The 21,204-nt window shown below is 38.3% G+C and overlaps 1 protein-coding gene across 3 annotated transcripts in view; it reads left to right on the top strand.

Moving 5' to 3' along the window:
• The window catches only part of b4galt2 (UDP-Gal:betaGlcNAc beta 1,4- galactosyltransferase, polypeptide 2), a 193,104-nt gene that overhangs the window by 16,118 nt on the left and 155,782 nt on the right, over window positions 1-21,204 (top strand). For all 3 annotated transcript variants that reach the window (XM_061732520.1, XM_061732519.1, XM_061732518.1), the window contains exon 2: window positions 7,935-8,913. In XM_061732520.1, coding sequence (XP_061588504.1) covers window positions 8,568-8,913 — 346 coding nt within the window. In that variant the 5' untranslated portion in view covers window positions 7,935-8,567. The remainder of the gene's footprint in view (window positions 1-7,934; window positions 8,914-21,204) is intronic.

The following is a 21,204-nucleotide window of genomic DNA, read 5'->3' on the forward strand; positions in this document are numbered from 1 at the left end:
AAAAGACTAAAGTTCGACACTTCCATGCTTGACCATTATTTTGAACCGGGGCAGGGTATATATGCGCACCAAAGGTTTAATGCAAATGTTATTGAAATGGGAACTTTAGAGCTTCACTTCAGTGTGAACAGAGAAGAATTCTCATTCATAAATGAAGATATATCGCTGATATCAGCCACAGTGGGGGTATATTATTTGCACATTGTGACGTCAAACTGACATACAGTTATTACTGTTTTACTTCAAAAATGCAAATGATTTTTTAAGCTGATTTCAGAGAAAATGTCAACTAAAACAGCTTCTCATTTATAGATGATGATGACTTTGACCTACTGAACTCAGTCTTTTCACAGCATTCATGAATTCTTATGTTATTTAAAGTGGCACAAATGGGGTTTTTCTTTTCATGTTAAGATATCAGCTTCACTTTCATGTAAAGGGATATTTAATCACATTTATGAAGCAACTCCTACCTCTTGTGGTCTCCTGTCCATACTATTAACTGCACATAACTTTTATGCAACTGAAAAAAACAAAATCTCCCTTTTTAGGCATAAATGCAATGAAAAGTGGTTAATAATTTTCCAACTTGCCATTTCAAGTGCGCCACACGGCTGAGGTCTGTGGCATGCGGTGCCGTTTAACAGCTAAAATTAAGTATTACTGAAGATGATGACTATAAGCAGCTGGCTTCAAACCTTCAAGAGTCAAGTTAAGAAAACAAGTTGACACCAAAATTTAAATCTGGATGTACAAATTGCAAGCAAATACAGTATCTTAATATTTGAGCGCATATATACAAAAACACAGAAGGCTCATTAATTTTTACCTAGCTCCTATTTAGAAACTAACCCAAACATAATTTACTTGTACTTTGTTTAAAAACCTAATAATTTAACTCAGTCAACATTATTGTGGTCGAAACGTACTCTGCAAGTATTTTTAGTACAGAAAATCAAACAAAAAGATAATTGAAAATGATTTTTTGCAATGGCCAATACTGAAGGTTTAAAGCCTGATTAATGCCTTCACAAGTAAGGAGAATCCAGAGTTGGGTACTGATTTAATCTTCGTTTGGTATTTTCATGTTTCAGAAATAACTCAGATTTATTTATTTTTGCCTAATCTTCACTTATCTTCTCACTTATCTTATCTCCATCTAATGAAGAAAGCAGGGAGAATGAGCATCCTGTTTCAAAGGTGTATACATGCATATCTTGGGTCTGGTTGTCATGAGTGAGGACAGTGACTGATGACACACTGCTGTATCTAGTGTCAACCAAAGACATTTATCCATGGATTCTCTAGAAAGTGACATTTGAGTTAGTGTTCCCATTCCCTGATTAATATGGAGCAGCAAGAAATTCAGCTGGAAATAAAGCCAAGCCTGCCTTAGGATTTAGATTCCTTGGTGCTCCAAGGAGCTGGATACGAGTAATTTAATTTGCAAGGTTTTGCAAAGTGATAGTAAAATATTTAAGGAGCACCACGATAGTTTTGGCTCACACCATTCTCTATCACTCAGAGTTGAAAGAAGATTTAAAAAAACTAAGGGTCTGGCTGTTGACCATTGTACATTGTACCACATTACCAAACTCTTAGTGAATTCTCAAGTGGCAGATAAAAAAAAAACATTTGTTTGTCTCAGAGTCGAGGCCAGTAGAGTTGGCTATCATAGGGGGCATCAATGTTCCCCGGTGCCGGTCTGTGTGGCCCACTGTCCTTTAAGTTTTAGGTGTTTCTTCACATCAAGGTCTGCACAAATCAGTTAGTGACACGTTCATTTGAGCCAGCTGTATTGTACCAGGGCCAGAGCCGCCGCAAGGGGTGTGCGAACCGTGCGACCGCACGGGGCCTCGCGCTATGGGCCGTTTTTGAAAAAAAAAAAAAATTTTTTTTTTTTTTTTTTCGTTTTTTTTTTTTTCGTTTTTTCCCTTATAAATATCAACAGTCACATTCCATTACAGACCTAAATGTGTACTAGTCTGTGCATATCAATAAATATATGTGCAATGATGCGCGTGTCTGTTGTTCAATACAACTGATCAGACCAAGCGCAGACACAAGCTGCTCTGATCCAGACGGGTGGAGTTGGAACAAACTGTCACACAATGTCGAGAGAACGAGACAGATTCAGGAAATTTCCATCAGGGGATGAAAAAAGATAAAAACGAAAGAAAATGGAAGAATTTAATGGCTCTCTGAAAGGCTTGTTTGATAAATTTGTTAGAAAAATCACCAATCCGACCGGGTCTCAAGCAGCCGTGGGGCCCCCCGTCGAGGCAAGTCAAATGATGATGAGGCAGGGGAAGGTATCCAGTATTTTGCTAATTGGAGAGTTAAAATTGCGCATATAGACACCCGATCCGACCCAAAAAACCCCAAAATTTCGCGCGCGCTCGCTACGCTCACGCGCGAGGGCCCCCCCAAGCCATTTCGCACAGGGCCTCGCAAATCTCCCAGACGGCTCTGACCAGGGCATATTCTAAAACATGCAGGGCGAGAACGTGGATTACTCACTGCAAAAACTCAAAATCTTACCAGGAATATTTGTCTTATTTCTAGTTAAAATGTCTCATTTTTAGTCAAAAAAATCTCATTAAACTTAAAACAAGAGTCATCACCAGAAAGATAACTTGTTATTTGACAATTTTCACCTTTTTCAAGTAAATTTTCACTTGAAATAAGTAGAAAAATCTGCCAGTGGGACAAGATTTATCTTCTCATTACAAGCAAAAAAATCTTGTTCCACTGGCAGATTTTTCTACTTCTTTGAAGTGAAAATCTACTGGAAACAGGTGAAAATTGTTGTTTTTTCCAGTGATGAGTCTTGTTTTAAGTGTAATGAGATTTTTTACTTTTACTTCTTTATTTTAACTAGAAATAAGAGAAATATTCTTGTTAAGATTTTGAGTTTTTGCAGTGCTTTGTTGGTATAAACCAGAGACGTACCATCATGTGAATCAAGCTACTTTTGAATAAAAAGGAATAAGTGGGTGTTCACCTTGCTGAAAGCTTTTCTTGAATCCAACATGCTTGTCTAGTTACAACCTCATTTCATTATTAGGTAGAGTAATCCATGGGCCACAGTACAGCAGGTTAACACAGAGAGTAAGCTTACTTGTCACTTTGTCACAAATTTTTAATTTGGTACTATTGTTCGGGGTGTCAAATTAGCGTGTTAATTGCAATTCATTAATTACAGGCATATTTATCACGTTATGTTTTTTAATCGCTTAATCTATTTTTTAATCTCCAACTTTCCTTTTTCTGTTTGCGAGTTGCCTTTATTATGAAATCTGTGTTTGTGCTTGAGTTGTTATGGGTGGAAAACAGGGTCGGTCCCATCTTGAAGTGGACGTTGATTGGCTGTTACTGTGTGTGGGCGTGGTCAGCTACGCTGGTAGACTCCCGTTGTAGCTGGACCATGGATCTATTATGAGCTGGACAGACATGAGGGGGGGAGTAGCAGAGAGAAGTGAAAACGGAGGAACATGTGAAAGTTGTTGGTTCAGTGAACAGGGAATTTACATTTCTAAACGGCCCGACGGCACCTTTGATAAAGGTAAAGTGTTCTTTGTGTAAAGGACTGCTCACCACCGAAGCAGCTCAAGTTTAGCCACATAAACGCAAAGCACCCGATCCCGAGCGCAGCCACAGCTAATGTTAGCAGCAACGATGTTGCCACAGCAACGACGTTGCCACAGCAACACTCTTCCCCAAACTAGACTCGAGGAGAGCACCGCGCGCATGCGCACGTCTGAGACCGAGAGGCTGATGAATGTTCTTGTAAGTGGATGTAAATGGATAGGACTGCATCACTTCAAGTCTGTTTAAAAAACTTTTTTTTTTGATCTGCCACAATAATGTAATGTAATTTAAAGGAAACACCTCAAGTTGAGTGCTTTTCTCAGCAATTTTTAGGTGAGATTAAAAAAGAGATTAATTAGATTCATTAATTACAGATCTTAATGAATCTCTCAATTTATTTATTAATCGCTTGACAGCACTAACTATTGTTATTGGGCCATAAATCTCAGTTCCAGTTCGAGGAAAGTAGGAGACATAATGTTTAGTATTGTGTATGTAATTGTTCTAAGTCTTCGAACTATACATGCTTTACATGTTAATCTGTCCACATATTTGAATTTAGTTTGCATATTTATGCAGATTGTGTTTCGTTCTAATCTCTCTTTGACTCTGTGTCCCTATCCCCCCTTTGGTTGCCTATAATAATAATAATAATAATGATAGCAGTAGTGCTGATGGAGATGATGAAAGGACATCTGGACGGTCCAAAATTCTCATTTACAAGCAGCAGAGAATTTAACGGAGATGGAAACTAGCAGTTATTTTTGTGGAAATCCTCTGTGGGCTCCTTGGCAGACATGATATGATGGGGGACTGTTATGAAATTTATTGCTGTTGTTAAAAAGGGAGTTATAAGGATCCTTGAATAAACTGGTTACATAAAGGGTTTATTTCTCTCTGCTGCTATGGCCAAGGCTACATCTTCTCTTTTCCCAAATTCCCTGGTCTTTAAGTTGTAAAGATTCATTGCTGGCCTTGTTTTTGCTTCCTAATTTGTATATTGAGGAAGATGTGAGCACTCTGTGCTGTTCCTGAGAGAACAAGCAAGACGTACGAGAACTAAGCATTGGATAGAAACTCAAAGCCAGATTTCCTGTTGACCTTTTACAAAAAGAACCCAAATCCATTTGTTATCTTTAGAAAGATCAGTCAAGTGAAATGCGAGCAAATGAAAAGGCTGAGGTGCAGATGGATTTCGAACCCATGAGCTTTCTTTCCAAACCCCACATGAGAGAAAAACACTGACTTATCAGAGATCAGTGTAGATAGAATAAGTCCTGTGCAGCTGGTGGGAAAAGAAGCTCTCAATCCTTTCTGTGGATTTACGTCTTCTGTTGCTCTGCCATCCTTTATCTTAAACATTTCAATACATAGATGACATCACCGAAACAGAAAATGGAGCAAAGAAACTTGCTGCTGTCAGAGCATGTCTGCTTGAGTTCACCCCTGATGTGCCACATTCCAGCCTGTTTAGTAGCAGAGGAGCGGCATGCCTGGGAAATGAATCCTGACCTGCACAAGTGTTATGGTGTGACTGACGTGTGGTGCCTAGGTCCCTCACTGAGCACAAATCCATCTCATCAACCAGTAGATTGCACTCTCATTCACATGCATATTATTAACACACACACATGCACGCACTCTCTCAAGGATCAGTCCTAGTAGTCTTTACTTTGCTGCCTACAGACATACTGTAAGACAGATCCAGCAAGAGGCACCGACCTTTCTGGGCATCACCGGTCTTCCAACATTAATTCACATTTGAAATATGTTTCTTCATAATGTATGACAACATGCAGAATCAAGCTTTATTTTCTTTAAGCAAGATCCTTTTTAATGTGACTAAATAAGTCAATTTTTAATTTGCCAATATACTATATCACTAACTTGATCTATCTCAGTTAGGGCCTGGCTAACCAGCCTAATTATTTTCCTCTTTTGATGCAAATCATTCGTTTGGTTCCTCTGGATTCGACTTTGATTTCCGGGGAGCAGAGCAGTACAAAGAAACTACCTCTGGATGCCATTGGACAGGATTACAACCAATCAGAGAGATGAAGCATGTGATGTAAGCAAAGCAACGACCAGATTAGACTCAACAACAACTGCTCCTATTTGACTAGAGATGGGTTAAATGCAGAGGAAGAATTTCCTTGTTGTGAGATTACTAAAGCAAAAATGTATTTTATTTTATTTTATTTTAACAAAATACATCCAAAATGGCAGAGTGTGGAGTTGGACTGCTGGTGCATGACTGTGTTTTGTCAAGATTTAAATGCCTGTTCTAATATTTGTGATATTGATCTTTGGATTTACATTTTCTCTTGTTTCAACACGTAAACATTAGTTCAATATTTCAATGTTTTAGCCTAATAATTGTTTTGTAACTGCGGGCGGGTCCGCAACAACGGCAGCATCGCGGTGCTGGATGTTACTCTGACTCCGACCCACCTGTGTGCTGTTAACGTAACTAACAATGTCTCTCTCTCTCTCTCTCTCTCTCTCTCTCTCTCTCTCTCTCTCTCTCTCTCTCTCTCTCTCTCTCTCTCTCTCTCTCTCTCTCTCTCTCTCTCTCTCTCTCTCTGTGCGTGCCTGTTTCTAGCTGTGGTGGGAGGGTGTTGTTTTATTAAATATATATTCTGGCATTTATTTTAACGTCACCAAAATTTGGTTAGCGGTAGTGTCGGTCAATTATTAAAACATGACAGAACAACTGTTTCATAAAAATGATATTGCTCCGATTAAATTCGACAGGCTGTAGCGTGTAATTAATTTCAGTGCAACATTAGATCGAAAATGATTTAAAATATAGCAAATCGACGACATATATATTTCAGATTTAGGTCAAGCATGTTAACCAGGAACACATAATATGCAAAGAGTGCTCTAAAGGTGTTTCGGCGCCACAAGCCAACACAACTAACTTGTTCAACCACCTAAAAACAAATCACAAAGTCAGCTATGGTAAATGCATGAAGGCAATGAAAAACCTTGCGTCTGTTGCAAGCGTGAGTGGTTCATCATCATCTCAAATGTCCCTCAAATGACCCTGCAGCGCTTCCATCCACCTCACAAAGACATGTTGAGTTCACTAAAGCGATCACGTTCCATTTGGCCAAGGATATGTGCCCAGAATGAACAGAAATGTATAATGTTAATGAGTGTTTTTATTTCTATTTCTATAATGAAGGCACAAAAATGAGGGTGAAGAATTAGCACCAATTTTGTTTTTATGAAAATGTTTGTAAATTAGCAGTCGTGATATGTTTACATGACGGTGCAATCAAAAAAAAAATCATGATCACAATATTGATCAAAATAATCGTGATTATCATTTTGGCCATAATCATGCAGCCCTAGTTTCTGGACACTCCTAACACTTCTCTGTAGCTCTAATGGCGCAGGTATATCTCCATATTCAAGTCTGTTGAATGTTGTTTGTTGCATTTAAAAATACTTTACAAAGCACACAGGGCTTGAGGTAAAGATGGTCTTATCTTTAGCGTACCTTTTTAGATCGTTATGACAAGATATATTGTCTAGACATGCAAGTATTTTGTGAAAATCTAGTATTTCTAAGACACAATGGATTTTTTTCAGAGAGAAGGCACCTGTAACGTTAACCAATGGAGAAAATCAGAGTTGACACATGTATTATATAGTTTATCCAGTCTCCAAGCACTGGTATTAGCTATTTGCTTCTCAGTTTTTCTCAGATTATTTTCATCAGAAAATCTGATGTCACTCTGGGCTTTTTATTTTCATCTTTCCTCTCATTGATTGGAAAAGCTATAAACCTCCAGTGTTACCCAGGGGACACCGCTAAGTGCCCCTCTTTCTCTCCTTTGCTCATATGTTCACTGCATTGTATATCCCTACTTGCCGTCTCACTCTGTCATGAACGGTTTTTAAACCACTTGACTGGAAAATTGACTTGGCATGTCAATTTGGCTGAACTGCCCCATTCAAGGCTCGTGGTTTGTTTGTACCTGTAGGTGCTTTTTCTCCTCTGTGCTTCTTTGCCTGATGAGAGGGAAATTCTAAATTTATCTCGCTGCTATCCTACCAGGCATTTCGTATAAGAACAAAGTCAGTAAGGGCTGAAAGTGCCGGTGAAAGATCGATGATGTTTGCACCGATTTTATGCAGCATAATACGAGAAGTCGCTGTAGTGATTCAGAATGTAAAGCTATAATTAATGTCATTTTAGCTGCAACGGTTTAAGTAAGAATTCAAACAGCAGATGCTCTCCTTTTAGGAAAAGGTTAGATAAACTCACGACTAAATTTTGATTCTGCCTTTTCCTAACTTCTTTCTTTTCTCTCTCCTTTTTGTTTTTGCAGGTGCTTGAGAATTTCTTTCTAGCTGCCATAAGGAAAGGTCATCCCAATGGAAATGTCAGCTGTTCCTTTACCATCACAACAGCCACCTCATAAGAAGAAGCTGTCAGTTCTAGCACTTGGTCTGACCGGACTATCTCATTAAGATGGACAACCCCATGGCTTCAGTCACCCCTGACACATATGACCACATGTCTATCAGAGGATTTTCTCTCAAAGACAAAATTTTTCAGGTGTAATAGATTTGTTCATGTGCATCATATCACAGATAAGGAATATTAGAGGACCTGCTTGAGTTTCTGCCTGAAAGATCCAGGCACGAAAGACTAAATGAAGTATGTAGTTCGATTATCATGCAGAAAACTTGGGGATGCACCACATACAAGCTGGCCACACAGATTTTCAGGAACAGCAGGTGTAGCTGATGGTGTAGCCCCCCTCTCTGCATCGGCGACCCAATGACCCCTGCTGAAGTCAGATAGTTGGTGAGCAGCGAACCACATGTCCTCATCAGAGATCTAACCACAGCTGATATCCCCCACACAGCCATGAGAATGAGATTGAGTGCATGCCCATAACCAAGTCACGCCAGCTTTGTCGTGGCTGGCCGTCGCGGGACGGTAACCTCCGTCTGCCATGTCGCGGCTGATGCTCGGCGGGACTCTGGAGCGCATCTGCAAGGGTGTTGTGCTGCTATGCCTGCTCCACTTCCTCATCATGATGATCCTGTACTTTGACGTCTACTCGCAGCGCTTCGACATCTTCAGCCGTTTCAACAATGGCCGCAACGGATCCAGGAATAATGCCAGCGGGGCAGGGAGTGGACATCATTATTACTACTACAACCTGTCCAGGCCCAACGCAACATTAGCCAGCTACCTGGCCACGGGTGAACAGCTGGTGCCAAGTATGCAACCCGAGAACAATCAGACGCCTTCGCCCAAACCGCTCCCACCATGTCCTGAAAACCCACCTGGCCTCGGTGAGTAATACCATCAGCTACTCCTTTACTGCTTTCACCAACACCAAACTGTATGTAGGACACGTCGTCTTTTCTGTCTGCTCTTTTTCTTTTGAGTGCGACATCTGGTATTAATATTAACAAGGTTAGTTACTCTAAAACAAGCCCCCACTGAAGTTTCTGCAATTGTTGGGATGAAGGCTCCGCAGGGTACGCCGGGATGATTTGCACATCATTGATGACTGGGACCAAAGCTCAAAATTGAAGGTTATAAGTTTATATCTTGTAAATAAATGCACCTCCAGGGTTACTCCAATTAGGTGGATAGAGCAAGTGTAGTCATAATTTAGTTTTTCCAGGTCACGTTGCAACCTGTAATTGATTTAATGCCAACAGTTTACAGTGGTGTTTCAACCTGAAGACTCCGTGTGGAGCTATTAACTGAATTTCACGCAGTCAGAGGTGTAAGCCCACTTCTACACAAGCAGAGAGAGAGAGATAAACACTTTATAAGTATTTCTTTGGTGTTCTAATTTCAAAGCATTAAACTGAATAAATCAGTTTGGGTGCCGAAAGCCAATTAAAGGCAGGTAGCAGCTATCTTGTCCATAAATGTTTTAGTTCAACTTAGTATACTCAAAAAAGTAAATTAAGATTCCAACAATCTGTAACTTTTCTCGCTGCTTGCACAAGAAAAAAACATGTATTAGCGTCATTCTAAGGAATTTAAATGGAGACAGAAAACAGTGCTTACTGTTGTGAAATGTCAGCTCATGCTAATGGTGTATGCCCTTTAAAATTAGCAAGCAAATATCATTATCCCCCGTTTGTATTCCAACGTTCATTACTTGAAATGCACAAAATCTAGAGTGGAATCAGCATTTCACATTCATACATACATAAGTGGAAAACTATCTTGGATGTTTTCCACTTATGAATAATCTCTATTTTCACTGAAGAACTGTTATCATTTGGAAATTGTCTCATAACTCTTAGAAGTTGAATGAGCAGCTAAAATTGTTTCTCTAAGATTGCTGATGATGTCTTTCCTCTTTTGCACAGTTGAATAGTTCGGAGTGGAAAACTGCCAAAACTGATCCTATAGACTAGAGGGCCTGCTGATGATCAGGCATATTTGATGAGCAGCACCTTGCTGCGGCTTCATCTTCTTAATTCCTTTGGACATCAAAGAGTATACTTAGTTTTTAATGTTCTGTTTTGGCTCAGTTCTTGCCACCTTAATATAGACAAGGTTTGGTATGCTATAAGTCGTTGTTCATTTGCGGCTGTACCAAAACCTAGTGAGGACCAGATTTATTTATTTATTTCAATTTATCTATTATTTTAAATGAAGTCCTGATACAAAAAAACGCTAAACTGAATGAGCATAATTTCTGTTTCAGATGACTGTTATTTCCACTGATGTAATTTAACATTAGTTAAAGTGGGCTTCACTGAGTGCTGTGTATCTCAGCATCATCATCCTTTTTAATTGATACTAGATATTAATGAGCTGTAAAATCATGCTATATCCTACTTAAGTTGGTTTTCATGCCGACCATATTATCTATTTAGTGATCTAAAACCTTAACCGTTTCAGGACTTTTCTCGCAATGTGTGTTGTTTATTGTTGAAGGTTTTATCACTGTAAGTTTTCTTTGAATCTCTTTATCTGTAGAGCAAGCATACATCCACTGATCTGCCTAGCAGTTGGGACTTTTATCATGTCCTCAAAGTCAGGAGATATTTCATTTGATGGGACTTTGACTCTGTTTTAACATATTAACTGTACCTTTTTTAATGATTTACAATTATCCCAAGACATATTATTTAAAGCTAAGCTCCAGAGAAACCTCAAAGCAGACCTAGATACATATGATTACTTGCTGTCCAACTGTTTTCTACATTTGTGAGACTGTTTTTCTCCAAAATATAGCACCTGTTAGATATAATTCTGTTATCCAAGCTTTGATTAAATACATCAGTAACACATAAAACACACCCCTAAAAAATGTCTGCAAGGCAAAAGTGGACAACTATCGTTGCAGGTACCTGCACACTGTAGCACCAGTTTACTTGTTTGGTTTTATTTGTAATAGGGAGAAGGTGGTTCACTGTGTGTAAGACACTTTCCCTTTCACACTGTAAAAACACAGTGGCCACGTGCAGCTGAACATTAACTTTAGTGTATCTTTGTTCTTAGTGAAGGAAATTCAGTGCATTTTATACAGTATAACCCATGGTTGTATTCACACCTTTCCATAAAGCTGCTTGAGGTCAGGTGCTTCTTGGGGTTTAGTAAATTTGATATTTATATAAAAATCAAATTTATTTAGTTTCAAAGATTGTGTTGTGTGAAAGCTAACATGTCCAAACATAGGAAAAGGTTGGCTGGTGTTAATGTTGCGTCTCTAAGAGCCCATTGAAAAGTTGACTTTTGGGTATTTCACAAACATCTGTATTAGAACAATTATTTCTCTTACAATTTCTTATGTTATGTAGACATCTATGGAGCCAAATCAGGGCCAAAAGTTTTGCTAATTTGAAAATAAAATTTGAACCTGAAATTTTTTTTTTACAGTTTCAGTTTTATTTTTTTCAGTATCAGATCTTTTTTTCAGTTTCAAATCTTTTTATTTCAGTTTCAAATCTTTTTTTCAGTTTTAAATCTTTTTTTTTCAGTTTCACGTCTTTTTTTTTCAGTTTCACATCTTTTTTTTTCAGTTTCACTTCTTTTTTTTTCAGTTACAATTTTTTTTTTCAGGTTCAGACTTTTGGCCCGGATCTGGCGTGGGGGGCGTGGCATCAACTGAGAGGGGCGTGGCATCATGAGTGACAGCAGAACAGAGAAGGCGGGGGACGTTCCTCAGTCATGTTGCCTTCAGGAAACGTAGGTTGCAGAAGTTATCAGTAGAAGTATGAATCAACACTGTATATACACTATATTCACGTGATTGGCAGTGGAAAAAACTGATATTAGTGACACATTTCTGTTTGAAAGGCTGTTTTAGACCGTACTTGGCACCAATCGCAGTATAAAAGCAATAAACTATGCCGGACTGTACAGTTCAACAGCCACACTTTAAAGTTTGACATTTCCCACTTCTACATACTACCAAGTACGGTCTAAAACAGCCTTTCAAACAGAAATGTGTCACTAATATCAGTTTTTTCCACTGCCAATCACGTGAATATAGTGTATATACAGTGTTGATTCATACTTCTACTGATAACTTCTGCAACCTACGTTTCCTGAAGGCAACATGACGGAGGAACGTCCCCCGCCTTCTCTGTTCTGCTGTCACTCATGATGCCACGCCCCTCTCAGTTGATGCCACGCCCCCCACGCCAGATCCGGGCCAAAAGTCTGAACCTGAAAAAAAAATTTGTAACTGAAAAAAAAAGAAGTGAAACTGAAAAAAAAAGATGTGAAACTGAAAAAAAAAGACGTGAAACTGAAAAAAAAAGATTTAAAACTGAAAAAAAGATTTGAAACTGAAATAAAAAGATTTGAAACTGAAAAAAAGATCTGATACTGAAAAAAATAAAACTGAAACTGTAAAAAAAAAATTTCAGGTTCAAATTTTATTTTCAAATTAGCAAAACTTTTGGCCCTGATTTGGCTCCATAGACATCTGGATACAGTTTGGGTACCCAGCTATTTTTATATGTGCTAAAAGCATCCAGGGCATCACTTTTGATGGGGGGATGTCAAAGGTTTCCAAACTGAGCGTTGATTTCAATTGATTTCAATGGAAGTGTCAGCCAATCGCATTGCCAATTGAAATCGTGGATGGGGGCGGGGCAGTTTCTAAGTACACAGCTCATTTTTGTAGCTAGCACAAAGACATTTGTTCTGCTGTTTAGATTATATTAGAGGCACGTCAGAAGTGCCGTCCGTCGAGCATTAACTCGTACACTCCCACTGCAGTGGGAGAGCACGTTCACTGACTGTCAGCCCTGAACGACATCTGCAGTCATGCTTCAGTTCATTTTATCTGTAAAACAATCCAGAATGCCAGAGACCTCAGCTTTTTTGCACACTTTAAAATGAGTGATGACAAGTTGACAGTTTATAAACTCCTCTTACTAGAATTTTAATTTTTTTTTTATTTCACTGAAATAGAACTTTGATGTAGTGCACTTTTATTGCACACTCCTCGATTGGTCTCAAACATATTAACAGGTTGCTCGCTTTCACACTCGGTCTCCGCCATGTGCGCTTCACTGGTTCAGTATTGCACATGTGGACCCGACTTGCTCAGTCAGACGCGTCTGGCCCACATTCACATGTGCATGTGGGCTGCATTGGTGCGCTTCATACAGTATTCATTGTAATCTATTCCTGAAGCTCTTGAGCCCATTAAGTGGTATTCAGACCTGGTGTAGTATTTGTTGCAACAAATGAATATTTATTAAAAAGTACCTCTCAGCAGCTGATAACAGGAAAGCATGTTTCTTTTTTTGCTCCCACCTGCTCCATCTGTAAAATGAGCTTTGCAAACTTAATCCCTTATGATCAGTATCGTGGCAGTATCAGCATATTTCCCTTCTTTTTACTGATTGCCTTTCTCATTTGATAATGAGGTTGGTAACGTGCTTTGAAATAGAGAGCGGGAGATAAAGCTGTCAGGCTGATTTGTCTCAAGCTGAGGTCCGCTGATTCCATTATTTGCCTTGGAATTGGCTGTCACCGACTCCGGATTGGGCATTCATACAGGGCACAGGTGTACTCTTGTTGCTTATCTCTGCCTTTTCTCAGTGATGGAGTGGCTGCCTGGGGGCTGTAATGAGTAGGAAGGGATTGAAAGACTGAAAGAGTCTGTTTTTCAGTCACAGGTGCAGCGAAAGAGGGAAAGAGATCTAATGATGGTGTTATGATGGTGGGCATGAAGTGAGACAGGCAGAGAGGTGGAATGGAGTGAAGGAAGGAACAGCAGGTGTAGAGGTGGTGGTGGTGGTGGGGGGGGCAGAGGGAAATATGGAGACCTTGAACAGAGGTACACACACACACACACACACACACACACACACACACACACACACACACACACACACACACACACACACACACACACACACACACACACACAGATAGAAAGTGAGTGAGAGGGGAAGAAACAAACAAACAAGCCCTTGGCTGTCCCACAACACCAGCTGACAGGTGCTGCCTGTATGAGTGGCTGGCATCCACGGCTTATATCCTGACCCCATGTGTGTGTCAGTGTGTGTGCATGTGCCCCTGTTTGTTAGAATTAGCTGGCATGCAGGATATGTTACTAAAAAAAAAATTCTGTAGTGTAGGCACTCGATAGATAATGATTGAAGAAACGTTTGTTCCTGTAAAGTTATTTTATTGACAAAAAAAAAAGTTTCCTGGGAGACTTTAACAAGCGTTGTCATTGTGTTTGAGGTTATTTCATTTTGTCTTGTTAAAATTATTGTCTCTGCTAGATAATTGCAGTTTAATTTATGCTTGTCGCCGTGGTGGCAGCTGGCGATTGAACATCGTGCACCTGAAAGAACTCAGCATTTAAAATCGTGCTCTTCCACAGGAAAAAAAAAGCCCTTCAATGTTAGTGAAAGAATAGCAAATCGTTCTTTATGCCACGTGTCAAACTCAAGGCCCACGGACCACTTCATTTCAGGTGGCTCACGAGAGAAATGCAAATCCTATATACTACTTTAGAGACGTATGTGGACCATCAAGCCATTTCCAACAACAATGTTGTACACGGTTAAAATTAGACTGAAAACTTGGGTCCCATACGTGTTCTTTCTTGACCCGGGTGAACTGCATGTAAAGGATATGCCCAGGTACATGGGAGATTAATGAGCATGGGCTCAAAATGGGTGTCTTAGGGGAACCATTGTGAAAAATTCACATGGGGCCAACATGGAACCAGTAAACAATACCATAAGGGGCCTGATTTTCCGTTGCGCAGCAATAAGCCAGGTTCTCTCCAAGGGTGGAGAGATTACCTGCAAAAGGTAATTATTATCACTCTTTTGTGGAGGTGGTGTTATGAGCACAGCTGCTGAGAGCGAGTCCAGCGCTGGAAAAAAAAAAATGCCCAAGGCTTGGGCTCTGTATCTACTACTACTGTACAGTATCTACGAGTTTAGAATACAGAATGTCATGAGATCATTAAAGATAATGCAATCATTTGTTAAACATTAAACATTAAACCACAGACAGATAAAAACATATGCCTTTACTCACTAAAATATCGCTGTATTTGTTTTATTCAGTTTGTTAATACTAAAATCTCAGGGTTCCACCATTGCACATGTCTCAATGACTCTTTGCTCATTAATTTTATTATGTTTGCTTCATTACTTCTGTGGACAAAGCAGTCATTGCAACTGACGGATTGGAGACGGACATGTCAGGCTGCAACTTATTACCGTCATTAATTTGCTGAATATTTCCTCATTTTAATGATACAGAAACTCAGGAAATAATCTCTGCGGCTGGAGAAATCGCATTACAACGACTGCTTTGTCCACAGACGTGATGAAACAAACCAAGTGAAATAATTACGATCATTACATGCACAAAGCAATGATTTTCATTGCAGAATATTTGAAGAGGTAATTGCACACCGTGGCTTTAGTTTTACTTCAATAAATCCTATAATTGTTTCCTCGGCTGACAAACTGGGAATGACCTCACTGACTGGTGCTGCTGAGACGTTTTCCTGGCTGATGAATTTTACTGCAAACTTGCTGTATAGTGTGTGGACCCTGGCACCTGGTTTAATAAAAAAAAAAAACAAAAGAACATTTTGAGCAATTTGATAACTACCAATCAGCGGGTAGCCCATCATGGTGGGTAAAACCCTGCAATTTAGCATGGAAAGTGATCAATTTTAAATGTTTCCAATTAACCATAATGAGTGTGCCTTATAGACTATAAAAAGAACTAGACAAACTCTGTGTGCTTTTCTTTCCTTGCCGTACTTTGCAGCACCATGTTGCAATGGGGAGAACCAAGAGACCTGGAACCTGCAGCATGTTAGCTATTTTAGCCTGGCTGGCTTGGCTTCATTACGCTAACCTACCAGTGGTGTTTAATATTAATTTACATTAATTCCAATAACATCTGTCCAAATACCCCATTTCAATTGTCGCATCTGAAATGAGAGCTGCAGTGCTGAAGCGAGGAACTCACAGGGCTTTGGCGGTTATAGTGATCAGACAAGCCCACCGGCAAAAGCTGTATTTTCTCTTTTTCCCTATCTTTTCCTCTCTTTGTTTTTTTATTTTCCTCAATGTGTTTTTTTTCAATGATTAACAATCACCATGATAACGAAGATGACCAGACTCACATTAAAAACAGTTGTCGCTTCATTGCACAATGACTGGAAGGGGTGCAGTTTTATCAGTTCAGAAATTCACATGTGTGTGTGTGTTCTTGTGTGTGAACCCGGTAATTATCCTTATTATTGATCACCTCTCCCCACCTACATGACACGAGGAGTGTGTATGAACACACAGAGGGCACACACAAATCTGAGAGAGGTTAAAAACTATTTATGAGGCCATGTGTCAAATTATGCTCGGTGGGGTTTCCCCAATCAAATGTAATTAGTAAGAATTAAGTGTTGTCTTTTTTGATTAAGTATTTACAGTTGAAGCAGATTTAGAAAATGAATGGACGGATGAATGAATGAAAATGTTCTATTACCTCTCTTTTACACTGGACAATCCTGCTAAAGTGTTAATGAAAATAATAAACTGCCAGTCAGGCTTTGCTTTTGAACACCCTTTTCTTTTATTTTGTTCTACTAATACTAATGAGTACTAATGAATAACCATTGTTTTAACCTGCAGTAGACAAAAGTCAGTGTTTTCTGAATTCGGGGAATCAGTGTTATAGCGTTTCTTTAAACTGACTAAAAAAAAGATACTTTTAAAAAAAGGTTTTAAATCATTTAGATGGTAAACAATCCCCATTAAAAACATGTGAACTCAACACAAAAAGCTTCCAGTTGAGATTTCAACCAGGAATTCTCTTCTTGCAAGGTGACATTATTAATCATCATACCATTATGTTTCTTTTTATAGTCGTTTTTATTCTCTCTTCATAGTAATCTTCTATCTCCAAAGCAATTTTACATCTCATGCTTTGTATAGTAATTTTACCCTCATAACTGTATTTGTGTGTCTTTGTTGTACAATTTCCATACACGTCTTTGTTTTGCATCTCTTTATGTTAATTTTGCATTTCGTTGTGATCATTTTGTATCTCTTCGTTCTATTGGTTCATGTCCTTGTGGACATTTTGCTCATTTTTGTGGTTGTTTAACTGTTTTATCAACTGAAGCTGCACTCGAGCTGTCCTTGCAAGGCTTCATTGTAATTCCTTCCGCTTCCTCTCACACTGTTCCCCATCACTTTCTGCCACATCATTGTTCTTGTGAAGTTCAATTTTGCACCATGCTATCGAGTTTTTTTTTTTCATTTTCAGATAACTATTAAAATAGTCCATCATCCTTTAACCACTTTGACAGTTTCTGACTGTCGTCTTGGTGACGACAGGTACAGCAGAGGGATGTTGTATGTGTTGTACGAGGTACTGCAGAGGAGCTGTGTTTAGCAGTAAGATAATATTTCATTACTGCTCATCCATCATTGTGCTGTCCATTTAAAATCTCACAAGAGAGTTTATATTCGCTGTCTTTATCTCATTTATTCACTTGCTGTCCAAAGAATGTGTCATTTCTGTAGAAAGGAACAAAGATTGATCTTGTAACTAAGACATGCAACTGAGACTCTCTCATTGGTCACCTCATTATTATTCAAAACCGTCTTTTTTATTTATTTACTTTTCAGAAACACTTTGTACCATACATACCAAATGAGTTCCACAGTGCTCCCAAAGCTCTCCTTAAAAGTAAGCATCAGATGGCCATTTGCTGCTGTTTTTATCTTGGATACTTCTATATAAGCTTTGCACCCGTCATACCGTCCACCAATTTGCAGTTACTTCAGAACAATAAAGAAAAAAATATCATGTGTTAAACAATTACTGTAAAAAAATACCATTTTGTCTTAAGTGTTTTCCGACTGATTTAATGTTGATTTTTTTTTTTACAACAGAGTGGTAAAATTTTTGCAGGCTTTTTTTGGGGGGCAGGGGGCAAATTGGGGCGTCATGGATGTGCACAACTCTTCCTGATGGTCAGAATGTCAGAGCTCCAAACCCAGATACCATAAAAGAAACTCAAGGTCTGACAGAATCACACCTCGATCATGAAAACTGACGACTGATGGAACCACAAAAACAAGGATGTCTCTGTTTGGGATGGTTGTAAAAGTAATTATGCTAAAGCTGAACATATTTGTTTCAACGTCCCCACCAAATACACTTTTCTTCAAGGACAATATGGATTCATAAAACAGTTCCTTTGAATCAGAAGTTTATCGCCCTCTCTCTTGGTGTGCTGTTTATACTTTAGAACGCTATATCCGTATGCATCTTAACACCAGACTGTATATATTGCTGTTTCCCACTGGTTGACCTGGAAGCATGAACGGACACAGCTACTTTAGATGAGGCCCAAAACACAGAAAAGCATGCCATGTCCACTTTAAACAACAGTTATTCTAATATTGTTTCATTATTCAGTAAAACCTAACTGTTTAAGACCATTTTTTTTTCAGTGTTATAAGGGAAATTTGGAGAATTCAGTATGATAGAAACCCAAAGATTGTATCCGGATGTTTTTGCCTGTGCTGATTGCACAGCTACTGTATAAGAACATACAGGAATGTGTTTTATTCATAGCGAGAGTAATTTGACTGGAAAGATGTGTCTGTGCGAGACTCCCATGGAGGAAACCATCAGGAGAGCCAGAATCTTTTGTATCGTCTCTCACAGTTAGATACAGCTGGAATAGTTTGAAGAAAGAGGTTGAATCCAGGGAGGTTTATGAGGCCTCAGCTTGATGAACAAAGGGCTCGAGGCACAATGTGTTTTATTATTTGAAAAAATATTTATTTTTTTAATACAAGGTTTAAATAAGAGTTCTGAGATTGAAGAAAAAAAAAGTGATATTATCTGAGTCAGTACACTCCATAATCTACATTATGCTTCGGTTAGATTTTTATTTGAAGTAAAAGTAGAACTAGAGTTTATATTCACATGCAATGGTCCCGTCAAAACTGAAGCTGGTGTAATTTGAGAAGGTCATTCATTTAAAATACAAAGAATGGGCATAAAATGTGGTTTCTTTTGTGTATACAGTAAACATGCTGGTAGGGATGCTTGATAAAAAAAAGTGTAACTTCATACTAATATATTGACATTTTTCATATACTTTCAGAGTGAATTAAATGGTTGAGCAAATGCTGGTAGAGCTGCTCAAATAATCCCTTAAACATTTTTGGCCCAAACACCAGTCTGATCCTGATACTACGTTAAAAAAGTCTATGTCTGAAGTAAGGTGTCATTCAGACTCAATATTTGGCAAAACAATTGTTTTTGCTCAGTTACATTTTTTTGTGATTGTTGTGAGCCAAAATGATCAAGTCATGATAAGAATTTGATTAATGCCACAGCCCACATGTCAGGAAGTACTTGCATACGTTATTGCAAATATAATTTGTATCAAAGACAGATTTTTGTCGGAAAAAAAACTTTGTAATCCACTGGAAACACTAATTTCTAAGAATAAAATAAAGCCTCGTTTCGATAAAATTTGAAGAAGATTTTGGATTATTTTGCAAATTTTAAGCATTCTAGTCAGGAACATGAAAGATATTTTTGCTTGAAATAAGACAATTTTGACTAGATATTTGTCACATTAGGCTAAGGGCCTGTTTTTGCAGTGTGTGAGATTATTTCTGGTTTTTGACTTAAGCAGAGCAGGATTTTAAATTTGGTGGCATGACTGTGAGCAAGATTGTTTTGGAAATTTTAAAAATGTATATCTGTAAAGCTTTCACAACTGTGGTTGTTGTAATGTGGTTGGTATAGCTCAGGGGTCGGCAACCCAAAATGTTGAAAGAGCCATATTGGACCAAAAACACAAAAAACAAATATGTCTGGAGCCGCGAAAAAATGAAAAGTCTTGTATAAGCCTTAGAATGAAGGCAACACAGAACACATGCTGCATGTATCTATATTAGTTAGAACTGGTGGAAGATTTATTTTTTCATTATGCACTTCGAGAAAAAAGTCGAAATGTCGAAAAAAATTCAAAATTTCGAGAAAAAAGTCAAAATGTCATGATTAATGTTCAAGTACAATCTTGAGAAAAAAGTCGAAATTTAGAGAAAAAAGTCAAAATATTGAGAAAAAAATCGAAATGTCGAGGAAATAGTCAAATTTTCCTGAAAAAAGTCGAAATGTAGAGAAAAAAGTCGAAATGTCGAGAAAAAGTCGAAATGTCGAGATTAAAAAAGGAAAAAAGAAAAAAAAGAGAAAAAAAGGAAAAAAAGAAAAAAAGAGGAAAAAAAGAAGGAAAAAAGAAAAAAAAAGAAGGAAAAAATGAAAAAAAAGGTCAAACATTTTTGAAAAAGCTCCAGGAGCCACTAGGGCGGCGCTAAAGAGCTGCATGCGGCTCTAGAGCCGCGGGTTGCTGATCCCTGGTATAGCTTAATGCATTTACAATGGACAATTCTGCACCTGCTGTCAGTGTTTTAACTTTCAGGCAAGTGCATCAAATATTGATTGATTGTTAATGTAACCAGATAGAAAGTTATGTTCTGATCCAACAACGCGCATCATTTGGCACTGTTGCATCGTGCTTCCTGCAGCGTGAACAAACTGACAGCCTGAAAGAAACTTCTAAATATACTGTATATTTATTAATTTTGGAAAGATTTTTGGAAAACAGAAAAAATAAACATTTGTCTCTCCAATGCCTTCAGTCTGATCAGAGATATACTTTCAACCTCAAGGTTGTAAAAGGGTGTGTTCAACATTTATATTAAATATTTAAGTCAGGACAGTAATACTGTATCGATAACTTGAGGGAAGATGATGTTTCAGTATAAACAATGAGAGCAAACAACATAAATAATAAAATAATAATTTGATGATACATTTACAAATGTGGTGTTTCTTTTGATAATTGTACTCGACTGGTTTGGCCTCTGTTTCCTACTCTTTTTCCCCTTTAGTGTGCATACAAATACATATCATGTTTACCAAATACAATACTTTAAATAGAAGTATTCTGTACATTTTTACACACAAGAAGACTATTTGACAGTGATATCGTAAAAAAGTGTTGAAGTGATGATATGGTTTGAATAGGCAAACAAGTAAAGACACCTCATAACATTGCAGAACACAAGTTT

This window comes from Cololabis saira, chromosome 10 (assembly GCF_033807715.1).
Source record: "Cololabis saira isolate AMF1-May2022 chromosome 10, fColSai1.1, whole genome shotgun sequence".
Taxonomy (NCBI): Eukaryota; Metazoa; Chordata; class Actinopteri; order Beloniformes; family Belonidae; genus Cololabis; species Cololabis saira.